Source organism: Heterodontus francisci, chromosome 11 (genome assembly GCF_036365525.1).
Source record: "Heterodontus francisci isolate sHetFra1 chromosome 11, sHetFra1.hap1, whole genome shotgun sequence".
Classification (NCBI taxonomy): Eukaryota; Metazoa; Chordata; class Chondrichthyes; order Heterodontiformes; family Heterodontidae; genus Heterodontus; species Heterodontus francisci.
The window spans coordinates 43686961-43700931 of record NC_090381.1 but is presented as its reverse complement, the minus strand read 5'-3'; the positions used below and the strand labels follow the sequence as shown (position 1 = coordinate 43700931).

At 40.2% G+C, this 13971-nt stretch overlaps 1 protein-coding gene across 1 annotated transcript in view; it reads left to right on the top strand.

Moving 5' to 3' along the window:
• The window catches only part of snorc (secondary ossification center associated regulator of chondrocyte maturation), a 35897-nt gene extending 26946 nt beyond the window's left edge, over window positions 1–8951 (top strand). Inside the window, exons 3-4 of the mRNA XM_068041645.1 lie at window positions 4069–4242; window positions 8842–8951. Of these exons, the coding sequence (XP_067897746.1) occupies window positions 4069–4242; window positions 8842–8951 (284 nt within the window). The remainder of the gene's footprint in view (window positions 1–4068; window positions 4243–8841) is intronic.
• Window positions 8952–13971: the final 5020 nt, after the last annotated feature.

Genomic DNA, 13971 nt, shown 5'->3' with positions numbered 1-13971 from the left:
GATCACTGGAGAATGGGATATTTGGTAGACTGAATACACAGGAAGGGGGCCCACACATTCCAGCACATTTCCAGCTCCAGGCTTAATCTGTGATTTACTCAAATAGACTAGCATATGTCCTAAGTATATTTTCTTTTGAGAAGTGTGTATAAGTGCTGGCTGTTTTTTTGCTAGTTTTAAGGTCCCGGTTCCAGACGTGTCATGCTACACCAATTTCAAGAGCAGCAGAACTGAGCGTCTGTTTTTCAGTTCTGTGTCTGATGGCTACTGTGTGAGTGTGAAATATGTTGAGGTTTCCAGCCTGTACCGAGGAATCTAACCTCAAGACGTTAGACAACCTTTGCCAGGAACTTTGACAGACCCGCTTTTGTCACCAAGGCTTTCATTCTGGTTTGAGCAGCTGGACTGAATAAACAGATAAACAACTTGATTTAAACTTCTGCGCTAAAAATAAGAAGGAAAAACTGATGATATGCCAGGTAGCATGCAATTATTTTGTCCTCTTCTAATCTGCTAATTCCCCCTTGTGAGTCTCATTTATTACCCTGGTGCACAGTGGGGTACCTCTTGGGGAAGGCACATGAAAAAGATTAGTGTCGAGAGTGAGAAGTTAATTTTCTGTAAGCTTTTTCTTTGGTCAGCAAAAGCTATTAGATGGAAAAGAATGTTGTCAAGTTAGTATTTTCTATAATCTCAGGAGCAATCCTTGAAAACCATTTTTTGGAATGGTATTATTTGAAAATTGAATTTTTTTTCCACATTACTGATCAATTTTGGAAATAATTCTATTCTAAACGTACTATATTCTGAACAGACTGAATAGTCATTTCTAGCTTTCCTAAGTTTGGCTCTGCGTGTGTTTACTTAAACCAGGATCGAAGTGAAAGCTCTTCGCAATGTCCGATCAAACTCCATTCTACCTTTAGATAAGCTTGGCTTTGGTAAGCTGCATGATTTGCTTTAGGGTCAGTGCCTGCTGAGTACCCACTATGCATCAATGCTTGGTTTGGGTGTTCCAGTTTCCTTGGCCAAATTCCTGGTAAAAACCATCTCTGCCTGCCCCCTCCTTCCTCAAACCTTGACCCCTCTTCCCCCAAGCCCAGAACTTGCAGCCCAGTGACTGATCAGAATTGGCCTCTTATGACTGATCAGAATGACCTCCTGTGGCACAGAGCCTGCTCAGCATAGCCTTTGTTACACTGTTTTCTTTCAAACAATTCTTTGTCCACCTTGGATAGCCACTGTCTTAAACTTGTGTAGCAGGCTTTCACATGAAACTTTTTCATCAAAATCTCATTGCTTCACATCGTAGAGCTTTCCCACATCCACATATGGTCTGCAGGATGTGGAGGCAGGAGGGCGAGGTGGGTGCAGTCAAGGTGGTATAACTCACTGGTACCTGAACAGAGAACATCAGTGTCATTCCTATGCCAAGTAAGCCCCTGAATTTCTGATACGTACTGTTGTCAAGCTAGACTTCCTTTTGGGCTTGTAAAATCCCGACTGTCTCGAAGGAAGCTGCTGTCTATTTTACAGCATTACATGGGAGTGCCAGCAGATGGCACCATTTTGCTGTCAAGAGCCAGAAAAAGGTGCATTGCCCAATTTCTGACGATCTCTAATTTTAAAGGGGACTTAAAATTCAGACAGTTTATAATCTAGTGCCCATCTTAACTAAACCAAACAGAGGAGGCCGGGGATGCTCCAGACAGTTGTGATCAAGATTTAGTAGAATACAGCTTGTTGCTTGTAATTTATTTTACTCTTTAAACAGCCAATTTCATTGGATCTTCGAAGCGAAACTGTCAGGCCTGTTTAGTACTCAGATGGGAGACTGCCTGGTTTCTGTACTATAGTGGTTATCATGGTCACCTCACACATGAAAGAACATTTATTTAAGATAACCATAAATCTAATGCGAGCATGTGAAAGATTCAACAAGTACCTAATTGGGATTATTTTCTACAGAGTCCAGTAAAAAGCCACTCACATCATTATTATGATTGCAAAAATGGATGGCTTGGCACCACAAATACAGTCATGCATGACACCTGTTTGCAAGGAAAGGACTTGACGGTGGCTGATTGTATATCACTAGCTTTTGTATTAAGATTGTCTAAAACAATTCAGAGCTTCCATGGAGACGTGCGTGCCTCTGTAAACCTTATTATTGTATAAGTGAAAATCACCTTTTTGAAGTAAAGACCTAGCTGCAACATAATGCAATATATTTTCTTAATATGGAATATACACAGAGAGCTGAGGAGAAACCACTTGTAGCCTACTTTATCTTTTCTTCTGTGAACTGTGTAAAACATTCATGGATGATCATTGTACGTAAAGTCAGTGAAATCACTCTGTTGGTAATCATTTCAAATGACTGCTCCTCTCTTTTCCTATTAAAATGAATGGAAGACCTGGGCGATGGTGAAAGACCAAAGGAGTGAACCTAATTGGTTAGCTCTTTCAAAGAGCCAGCACAGCACAATGGGACGAATGTCCTCCTTCTGTGCTGTATGAATGGTTTTAATGAGACCTGTTGATATGATGGTGTCACATGTTTCCTGCTGCTCATGTGTGATTGTTGTTTAACCATGGGTGGCATAGGAAAAATAGTTTATTTTTTATTGCAGTTGTTCTTTGGCTATGACATGCTGATGTACATGAGAGTTGTAGTATACAGTGCATATATTTCAAGAACTGTCAATTCCATGTATATTTTTACAAGGAATAATTTTACAAATTTGCATTTCCAATGCAAGTTGTAAATTTGTAAAATTACTTCTTTAATGGCACAAGTTGAGATACAGATCTAGAATAGCTAGAACAAAATTAGTAGAACATACAGGGCACATGGTACACTGTGGGAGTGAGTGAACTTTACTGAGAACCAAGGTTGTAAATGATCCCGGAGACTGACCCCAGGAAGTGGTTGTAAAGTGGCATAAATTATTTTTTCTTGTTGACCTGAGAATGAATCTTGTGGGACGAGAATTCCAAATTGCTTGACACTACCTCAAAAATATTGAGAAATCGAATGGCTTGGTTCCCATTGTTGACTTAAGTTTGTTCCATGTCTCTATTGATAATTTACAATAATGTTACCAGAAATGAGAGGGTATAACTATCAGAAATGGTTGAGCAATCCTGGGCTCTTTGGTAAAAAATGAGTAAGAGTAACCTGATAAAGGTTTTTAAAATTATGAAGGAGTTTGATAGGGTGGAAATTGTTTCCAGTTATTGCTGAGTCCAGAACACGGAGACATAAATATAAGATAGCCACTAACAGATCAAATAAAGAATTTAAGAAGAATTCTTTACACAGAATATTGGAATTTGCTGCCACATAGAGTGGTTGAAGCAGATAGCATTGATGCACTCAAAGAGAGGCTTGATGCATAATATATACACATGGGAAAAGGGAGTGGACAGATATGGAGAGAGGGTGTGTAGCTGTCATTACAGTGGCAGGAGGCTTGTGTGAAGTATGAACACCAGCATATACCAGTTGAGACGAATGACTTGTTTCTGTGCTGTAGATTCTACATGTGTAATTCCATGTATGATTGACGAGGGATTCAGCGACATTATTGCAGATGTGATTTGATTGACTGCTCAGTTGCATTATATCGCCTTTGAAGTAAACACACCGAGTCTGCCGGTGGGCTGTTGTGTGTACACTAAACCAAGGGAGAAAAAATGAACTCTCATTTAACACATACAGTGCAATAAAGAGAGATTAACCCTCTTAGTGACTAATGAGGGATTCTGAGGTTTAAGCATGGTAACCCGACAAGTCATAATGTTACTTTCTTTCAGCACTGATCCCTACCAAAGAAAGCCACTCTGTTTAACAAAAAATATTCTGTCTTTGCAAACTGTTCTCCATAGGGAAAGGCAGTCATTATATTTGAATTAATATAAAATGCAAAATGTAAGCTTGCTTGCAGTGACGTGTACAGATTGATAATAGTTTGTACTTCTCAATACACCAAGTAAAGGTTTGAGACAAGAGGATATTGCATCTTTAAAATGGTGAACTGAATTTGCAAAACTGTGTGCTTGCAGGTCTCACATCTGAAGTACAGGGAACTCTTGTTCTGGCTCCTCCTAGTGAAGCCCTGGAAATATCCTCAGGTGGAGGTGCAGTTGAGACAGTCACACCTGGAACCTCTGTGGAGGACAGTTCAATGACCTCAGACTATGGATATTTTCCAGATGACTCGGAACCTGTGGAGAAAGGTAAAATGGGAAATCACAATCTGCATTTGTAGAATTGGTTAATTATTGTTACATGTGTTTGTTGTAATGTGTCATGCAGGTCCCCACCTGCCAAGAATGAGGCACATTCATTTCACCACATGGACATTCAATTTCAAATTGTTGCTGGGAAGAAGAGAAGGCCTATTACAAGAGCTGCCAGACTGGCTGGAAAGACATTTTTGCATTTGACAGACAGTACTTGAAAAGGGGCTATTCCCTACTCCAGTTTAACCCACAATGGACCTTTGATCACCAGATGTTCTGTATAGAGGAGACATTCCAAGGCCTGCTAGGAAAAGACAATCCACAAGGGCCAGGACTGGTTAGCCGGCTGGTCACATGACTAACTGGCTGTTGCAGGTTTTTTTGAACTCGCCACAGGGAATTGAACTCAGCTGTTTGCTGCTGGACTGAGGTCTCCTGGCTGACTTGCTGCAGCCTCTCCTGTCTGCTTCCATCTCTTTCTCACGGAACTGAAACACACTGAAGATACATGAACCCCAAGAGAGATAAGTCTCCTATAGTGAACAAGGTTTAAGAAGAATACTGGGCCCCAACGAAAAGCAAGATCAACCTACAAAAGGACTCCACAGCGAGCTTGAAGCACAATAACAAAAAAGCCCTCGTCAGAGATTGCCTCAAACTATTCCACTTTATCTTTCTTCGGCTCTTTTCTGCCTCTGTTTGCATGTGTATCACGTATGCATGCTAGCGTGGGGCATGGCGTGTATCCATAGGCATTAACCAAATTAGAGTTTGTAGTTTAAGTTTAATAAAATTTCACTTTTCTTCTTTAAACCTAAGAAAGCCTCTTTGTTCTCATTTCTTTGCCTTATAATTGGAAAGCAGTGAACAAGAATTCACCAAGGGGGAGCTCAAAACATGGTGTGTTTAAAATCAAACCCTGTTACAGTAAGCCCACATGAAGGCTGACAGCGTCCCCTAGACACCTTTCTCACCTGGTTGTAACACAATTGAACACACTTTGCTTTAGAACCTACATCCATATTGAGTACATTGTTGCTCCAATGTGCCATATCACTGTGGTAGGGCATGTGTTTGTACAATGAAACTGCACTTGTGAGATTCTAATCTCAGCTAGCCCAGCAGGTAAAAGTAAATGCCAAAGGGAGCCAAGGGACAGATGTCAGCAAGTAAAGGCACATCTACCAAATGATTTGATAAATTATGTGACTGAAGAAGACTGTGTTGGTTCTTATCTGGACATTGAGCCCATTCCTGGATCCAATCACCAAATACTTTGTTTATAAATTTTTTTTGACTACATCTCTAGTGCTTACAATTTGGACCAGGGTCTGTTTGTTCAGTCTGTCTCTCTTTCACTAGTGCATGACACTGAAGCCATCATCTTTAGCGCTCCCTGGTCACCTGGCCACCAATTCCATTTCTCTTCCTGGCCACTGCCAGGAACCATACTGTTCCCAACTATGGCATCCTATTTGACCCCCAGTTGAATTTCTTACCCCATATCTTATCCATCACAAAGACTGGCTACTTCTACTTCTGCTGCATTGCCCTCTCCACCTCTGTCTCAGTCCATCTGTTGCTGAAACCCTCATTCATGTTTTTGTCACCTTCAGTGTTGACTATTCCAATGCTTTCCTGGACAGACACCATTCTCCATCCCAGGTACCCTTCAGTTCATTAAAAGTTCTACTTCCCACCAAGTCCCCTCACCCAAATTGATCTACATTGTCTCCCAGCCATCCAATGCCTCAAAGTTAAACTTCTCATCCTCCTGCTTAAATCCCTTCATTGTCTTGCACCCACTCACCCTGCTCTCCCCTTCTCTAACTCCCTCCTGTCCTGCAGCCGTTGATATATATTCTCATATTTTGATGTGCACAATTCTCACCTCTCTCCAGGTGATTTAATTGCCATGTTGAAAATCCCATGATGGGATTCAAATATAAAATTCTGTGTATGTTCAAGCTGGACCACTCTAAATATTGATGATTTGCTGAGGAGCTAGTTTAAACTTCTAGAACCTTTATTATTTGGATTTGATGACATCTAATTGTATGATCTTTTGGGATATACTAACAGTATATTTGTGAATTTTTGTGCTCACCGAGGTGTTGGCAAGTAGTAGAGGTCATTTTCACTTTCCATTTTGATAATTCAGTATCAACATCAAACACTCTCAGCTCACGTTTAGAATAGCTACATAATAAATAAAGATCTGTCTGTTTTATTCAATAAATGGCTCACCATCAACCTCAGAAGCATATGCCCTACAGTATTAATGTGATGTTTTTCCACTTTACTGTACACACCATTGATTGCCAATTTAGTGCTCAATTAGGAGTAGTTTTGTGCTGCCTTCTTTTACCTGGTAGGAGCTGGATTAAAATTTCCTAAACTCCTTTTACATAGGATCCTTGACGTTAGCACACAGAGGAGACGTTATCTCATCACTCAGCTCTCAGAGGTGAAAGTCTAATCCACTGCAGCACTTAGTCCTGTAATTGTAACAAGATTGCAAATGAGCTTTTTGTCAGCATGCCATCAGTAGGAACAGAGACATACTGCTGTTTAAAATATTTCATGAACTGTCAATTCCATGTATATTTTTACAAGGAATAATTTTACAAATTCGTATTTCCAATGCAAGTTGTAAATTTGTAAAGTTACCTCTTTAATGGCACAAGTTGAGATACAGATCTAGAATAGCTATAACAAAATTAGTAGAACATAATGGCCCATGATTGGTTGTCAAAATAACATCGAGGCTAATGACGCTGGCATTATTTATGCGCAAATTCTACAGCAACCTCAGGTGAGGGTAGATGCATGGTGAAACGTGGAAATCCAAAAATAGTTATCCAAGTTGTGTTGCTCCGGTGTTGGTTTAGCAGAAGCAGCATCTTGCTGTCTGCCTCGCCATTGAAAAGGAATTGAATGGAGTGAAGCTGCTATATTCGTGTGATAGATGCGAACTAAACTGGCCACAGAAAGTTAAGTCTTGTCCGTTTCAGTCTGATTACTCTTTTAGCATTGGGATATGTGTTAATTTCTGCCAAACAAACTCAGTAGCAATGAAAATTAATTATTACAAGTGTGAAGTCTCACTTCTTCAGGTTTTAATTAATGTAGATTTTAAAACTCTCAATCCAATATTTCTTTTCCTCTCCTTATTTCTCCTTCTGCACATGATTTGACATTGAATTCATCCACTCTAATTTACACTTCCCTCTCAGTCCTTGCACTGTTAATTTCACAATCCTAAAATATGATTAGTTAAGGAGATACACAGTTTATTTTGCCAATTTCTCTTGCTTCAATAATATCAGCTTGCACTTTCAGCAAACTATCACACAAAATAATTAAAAATCTAAACATTCAAGGACAAGTCTAATTAATGGTAAACACAAACAAATCCACCCATAGCAAATCATCTCCCAATAGTTTGGAGTATTAACTGAGGAACTTCTGGAGATTGAATGAAAATTGAAAGTGGTCTAAATATTATAAATTAGAGTCTGACTCATGCGAGAAAAATTATTGATCTTTATCTTGACATGAGTAATAAAAATAGGCCAATCACTTATAAATTCCCTGATGTATAAATTCCTTGGTGTTGAAGAGCTGCATGCTGGAGAGTTAAAAGGACACACATTATCTTCATGAAAAAGTGTTCTGTAAAGCTACTATTATCTGATTACAAATATGTACATTACAATTGACATGCCATTTCCTTGTGAGTAATACAATTGTCAAAATGATACACGTTTCTATTGCGCTACTTCCCTAAGGGGGAGAAAAGATGGCTACATAATTTCTCATAAAAGATAGTGCTTCTTGAAGTTGCCATCATTGAGATGGTTTAAGGCATTTTGTCAGCTGGAATTGGGGAGGAATCTGCAGTTTTCCTCTGGCTAATTTTCTTTAGGAGCATCATCTTGCCTCTCACTGACAGATTGCAGAGTGGTATTGGTATGTGCATTGCCTAAGCCTCCAAGGTGGAGAATATAATATGGAATAAAACAGCTTGCTAGTGAAATGTGATAGGAGAAAGTAAATAGAAAATGGAATAAAAATGTCAAGACTGATCAAAGTACAAATGTAATAATCATCAAGGTTCTGCAGCTTTATCAAGATTATTATGTTACGTGTCAGCTGGTGCTCACTGGGTAGGACTCAGAGTCAGAAGGTTGTGGGTTTCAGCCCCACTTTAGAGACTTGAGCACAAAAATCTGGGCTGACTTTACAGTGCAGAACTGAAGGAGTGCTGCATCATCAGGGGCACCATCTTTTAGATGAGACATTAAACCAATGCCCCGTCTGCCCTCTCAGATGGCACTATTTTGGAGAAAAGCAGGGAAATTAACCCTGGTGGCCTGGCCAATATATTCTCTCTCAACCAAAACCTGGAAGCAAATGATCTGATCATTATCACCTTGCTGTGCACAATTGGCTGCCATTGTTTTCAACCTTACGGCAGTGACTAGTTGTTCAATGTCTGTAAAGCACTTTCAGATCTCCTGAGGTTGTGAAAGACACTAGATAAATGCATTTTCCTTCTTCTATGCTGATACACAGGTTTTTGTTTTGCAGGATCACTGGGACCTGGAGCAATATCTGCCATTGTAATTGCTGCTGTTCTTGGAATTTCTGTATTGTTCAGCCTGGTCATAATCACCGTGAGAAAGCTGTCGGCGTCTTAGGCTTAATAAATGATTAAAAATAGACACTGCTGTTACTTATTGGCCTTTAATTCTTGTTTAATTAACTGAACTAACCCAATTACTTTCAGAATATATTTCTTCATAACTATATTTACAACAGTAATGAGCAGAAAGGTGTGCACATTATAGATTTGGGTATACAAAGGGTCATTAGTTGTGAAGGAAGCTCAGCAGAAAAACACACACTAATGTGTTAGAACCCAAGAGGATTATAGATTTTTAAGTTCATTATTGTTATTATATTAATATTTGATTTTTTTCAGTCTTGTTAATGATTTCTTAGTAATTTCCTTTACTGGTTGAGCCTTTGTTGCACAGCAACAGCTCTAGTGAAGCTGGGCAGATTATGGATTTTGCAATCGTTTTCAACCTATTAGTCTTGCTTCCTCAGACTTATGTATTTTATATTAGATATCCGCTATTCAATCTAGTAGAGTTGTAGTGAAACTTTTCATATGCAAAGTTTCCTTGTGCCTAAATTATCTTCCTTTCCCTGCTACCCCCCATAAAAATAATAATATAAAAGATAGTTTCAAAACATTCATCACAGAATGCCACAGTTATCATTTGTCAGGTTCCAAACACAAGAGGTAGGATTTTGAAGGAGACATTGGACTATGTGAAAGTAAGTTAATAATTTAATGCAACACTTTTTGAGGCTGGTGGTTTTTGATGGTGTATCGGAAATAGTCTTGTACTTACAATTCTTCCCATGGTGATCCCCCTGATTTCGGACAGTTCGTTTGGAAGAAACTTTGAGATGATCTGATGTATTTCCCTGAAATATTGGAAGGTGGATTAATAGACAATGCTTTTGACCACTTCCTGCTGAACATGTCCAGATTGCCTTTGATAAGATGGGAATAGGTTGGCTGATGAATAGTTTGTTGTCAGAGGACTTCAAAAAAGGTAGGAAGAAAAATGTCTACAAAGTAGAGGAAATAAAGGCAATGGCCTTTGTGGGTGCTTGTGGGTAATTCAACAAACCAAAATCTCTGCCCTGATCATGTGGTTCTCCAGCTTGTCTGCTGGTAATTAGATAGTCTGCACTCATTTCCTTCACCTTGGGGCTGGCGGGGGGCAGGCACTAAAGAGGAATTTGCCAGATTTTTTCCCCCTATTGGCACTGTTTTTTATTGTTTTTTTTTGCTTCTCCCAAGAGATTAGCCAAGTGACGGTCAGCAGGGGTTGGGCGGGGTGGGGGAGGGTGGGTGGAGTAGTGGCCAGGGTGCTAGTGGGCATAGGAAGTGTCAAGTGTCTAGTCAAGATGCTTCAGTCATCATGAGTTTGGGACAGGTTTGATGGACTAGCTGGTCTTTTCCTGCTTGTCATTTTTGTATGTTTGTAAATATTGTTGCATATAAAATGCAAGTGAACAGTTAGAGGCTGATTAAACACGCAAGCAATTGTATGCTGTACCTCATAATTGACTACCTTTTACAGGGTTGGACTGTCATCAAACAAGATAATAAATGTTGATGAGTGTGAATTCTTTTCTGTGAAACAGCAACATTTCTTATGCAGCAATTAGTCAACTTGACTACTTTGTTTAAAAGGAGAAGTTGATTCAAAACTGGAAGGAAAGATTAATCAGGACAGCCATGTTATCTTTGTTATCACTGCACCACATGCATTATTCTTTCCGAGTAATTCAAAACTGAGCAACTCCTTACCGCCTGATTTTTCCCTTTGGCAGTATTCAAGCTTTTAAAATCAGGCTTGGTGCTAGCTTATCGCTATATCCTGATTTAGCTCCAGTACTTCCCTCTCCTGTTCTTTTCGATCATGGGGTTGATCTGCACTATGAGACTTGGTGCTTTGCCCAGGTTTCTTAGTGATATTTTTGCAATACAAAGTAAGCTGTGTCATCGCATTATTTTATAGGAGAAAAAAGAATGTTTGCGAAACACTTTCAAATTACTTAACAAGGCCTTGTCCCATTGAGATAATCTAATATCGAAATACTATCAAGCCAATTTGTGTATCCCTGTGTGATTTACAATGTCTACAGTCCAGACAGAGAGGGGACCACCCCCCCCCCAATTAAATATTGCAGTTTTTTAATAAAACACAATCTTTACATTTTACGATCAGTTGAGGAGGGGCCACAGCTCCCCTCTTGTCCTTCTTCTTATTCCACTGCAACAGGGTTTATTCCTTGTTTAAACAGTAGATGCGCTTACCACTTCAGTAAGTATTTTACTGTTTACCTTTGTTTTGATTGTAAAAGAACCAATCAGACAGGTTTTCTTGCGTTTAAACAAGAAAGAGGTGAGTTTATCATACTTAAAAATAATAAAATTCTGCTACACTTTCAAGCACACATACACACACATACACACGAGTATCACATATACACAAATAGATTACAGTGATGAGTAGATGTGTGTTGGATTTGACTCCAGAACAAATAAAAATAATACACAGTCTGTGTTGGTCTGGTGACTTAAATGATCTTTCGGTTGAATTCGTGGTCCTGAAATTCAGCATTGGTAGTTGTCCTTGGAGACAGTTGAGCAGGGGGCTTCCTTCTCAGTGTCTTTGTCTTGGATTTCGCAGCCGGCAGCTAGGCTTCGCACGCTCCACCAGACCTCCTGGAGAGAGAGAGAGAGAGAGACAGCCCTTCTGGCTTCTGCACAGAATGAGTCACTGGCTTGTCTGCTTGTCCAAGGAAAACTCCGTGCTTTCACAGAGATGGACAGATGGTCACATGACTGTCTCAGTGTATTCTCTGGTACCTTCTAATGAGATTCAAGTTTAGGAATTTCCATCTCTCAAGTCTCATGATGTCAATGTGTTCCACTGGAGGGATTCACCTTTTCACTGTTAATGTCCCAGGATGGCTTTGAATGTCTTGCTTATGAAAGCAATCTCAGGTATCTCAATCAATAGGGCAAACTATTGTTTTGGGTAGAGGCTAATTAGACATGTATCTCTACTTTTGATGCCTTGGAATGTGCAAGGTTTTCAAATGCAAATGGTGGTGGTCATTTTTAGCTGTGGCAAATTCTTTGTAAATGTTGTATGCAATATTCCAGCTTTCTTTCTTTTTAAGTTTAATGTAAGTTTCCAACCGATGAATTAAAAATTCTCTTTTGGCACAGCATGTTTTCTTGACATTATAAAGCTGTTGATCTGCTGACGAAAAGCATTCTTTACAGAAACTACTGAGATTCAAGCATCATCTTTATTAGGATATTCCCAGGTGAGATCTACAGCTGTTGCATAATTAAAATTCATTCAAGCTCAACAAAAATACTGAGTGGAATACTGTTAGATTGTGAGCATTGTAATATTTCTCAAAAATATCCTTGGGGTTGAAATTGTGCATTGTGATGTTAATAGTAAAATAGTTGATGCATAACATTCTTTTGAAATACTTTAAACAGCAACTCAAATTTTTTAAATGGCTTAAACTTTGTGAAATGAAAAAATGACTCAATGCCAGGAAAAGCATATTACCAATTTATATATTCACTTGGGCTCTTTGGATTTTGTCCCATGTGAGTTAAATTTAACATAATTGGAACAGTTTAATGGCCTGCATTTTGTAATAAAAGTAATGGTGAGGCTACCAGCGTTCACCATTATTACAGAGTAAATCAGACAACAACTTCCAGGGATCACACATGTCCAGCTAAACGTGGAAATCAGGAGGTTACTGTCCAATTTGCCCTGCTCCCCAACAACCTTCACTGCACTGGTGCCCCGCCAAGTGAACCAGCATTCAAATACATGAAGGGCATGATGTTGTGGTACTTACACACTAAATACACACTGAACATACCAGACATAAGGTAGAACTTGTCCAGTGTAAGAATTTTTAATGCCTTGTTAAGTCTTAATTATTGCCAAACAACCTCTCTCACCCCAAAAATTAACTTTTACAAGTATGAAGTCTCATTTCTTCAGATTTTAATTTTTGTTGGAGATTGTAAAAAAAAATTTAAGTCTTTTTTTTTCTATTTGGTCTCTCCTCTTAATCCCATCTTTCTGTCCCCTCTTTATTTTGTTTTCTGTACATGATGTTACATTCGTTTAAATATTCCAACTTACACTTCCTAGTTTAGAGTCTCCGGGTTGGATATTAACTCACTGACAGGCGGTGGGAGGGAAGCTGGGTTGTGGTTGGGAAACACAGAAGAATGCATTTCCCGCAGGCCCTGCCAAATTTAAAGGCGGGATCTGATTAGCATTTATATCTCCATTACCTGACTGCAGCCAACCAGCTAGATTGGATGGCTGGCTCCCTATCCCAAGGGTAGGTCTTCAGCGCTAGACTGCAGCTAGGTAGTGGAGAGGAGCTGGGTAGATTAGTGAGTTCAGGTGGCAGGGGGGCTGGGAGATTGGAATACGGAGCCGGAGAAGGTGCCGGGAGGGACAGGGATGTGTTAGGTGAGGAAGATCAGAGCCCGAGATGTGGAATATTGGGGAGGCCAGAGCAGGGGGTGATCTGGGCATGGCCCCAGGCAACATCAGGGAGGCTGGAATTGGAGGAGATTGGAGTCCAGAGGTGGAACAAAGGCCAGAGTCAAGAGAGATTGGAGGCCAGAAGCAGGTTGTTTAGTTTCGTTTAGTTTAGAGATACAGCACTGAAACAGGCCCTTCGGCCCACCGAGTCTGTGCCGACCATCAACCACCCATTTATACTAACCCTACACTAATCCCATATTCCTACCACATCCCCACCTGTCCCTATATTTCCCTACCACCTACCTATACTAGGGGCAATTTCTAATGGCCAATTTACCTATCAACCTGCAAGTCTTTTGGCGTGTGGAAGAAAACCGGAGCACCCGGAGGAAACCCACGCAGACACAGGGAGAACTTGCAAACTCCACACAGGCAGTACCCGGAATTGAACCCGGGTCGCTGGAGCTGTGAGGCTGCGGTGCTAACCACTGCGCCACTGTGCCGCCCTGCGGTTGGAGGTTGGTGGCCAGGTCAGGCGAGATGGGGGTTGGGGGGGCAATCGGAGGTCAGAGGCAAATCGCAAGCC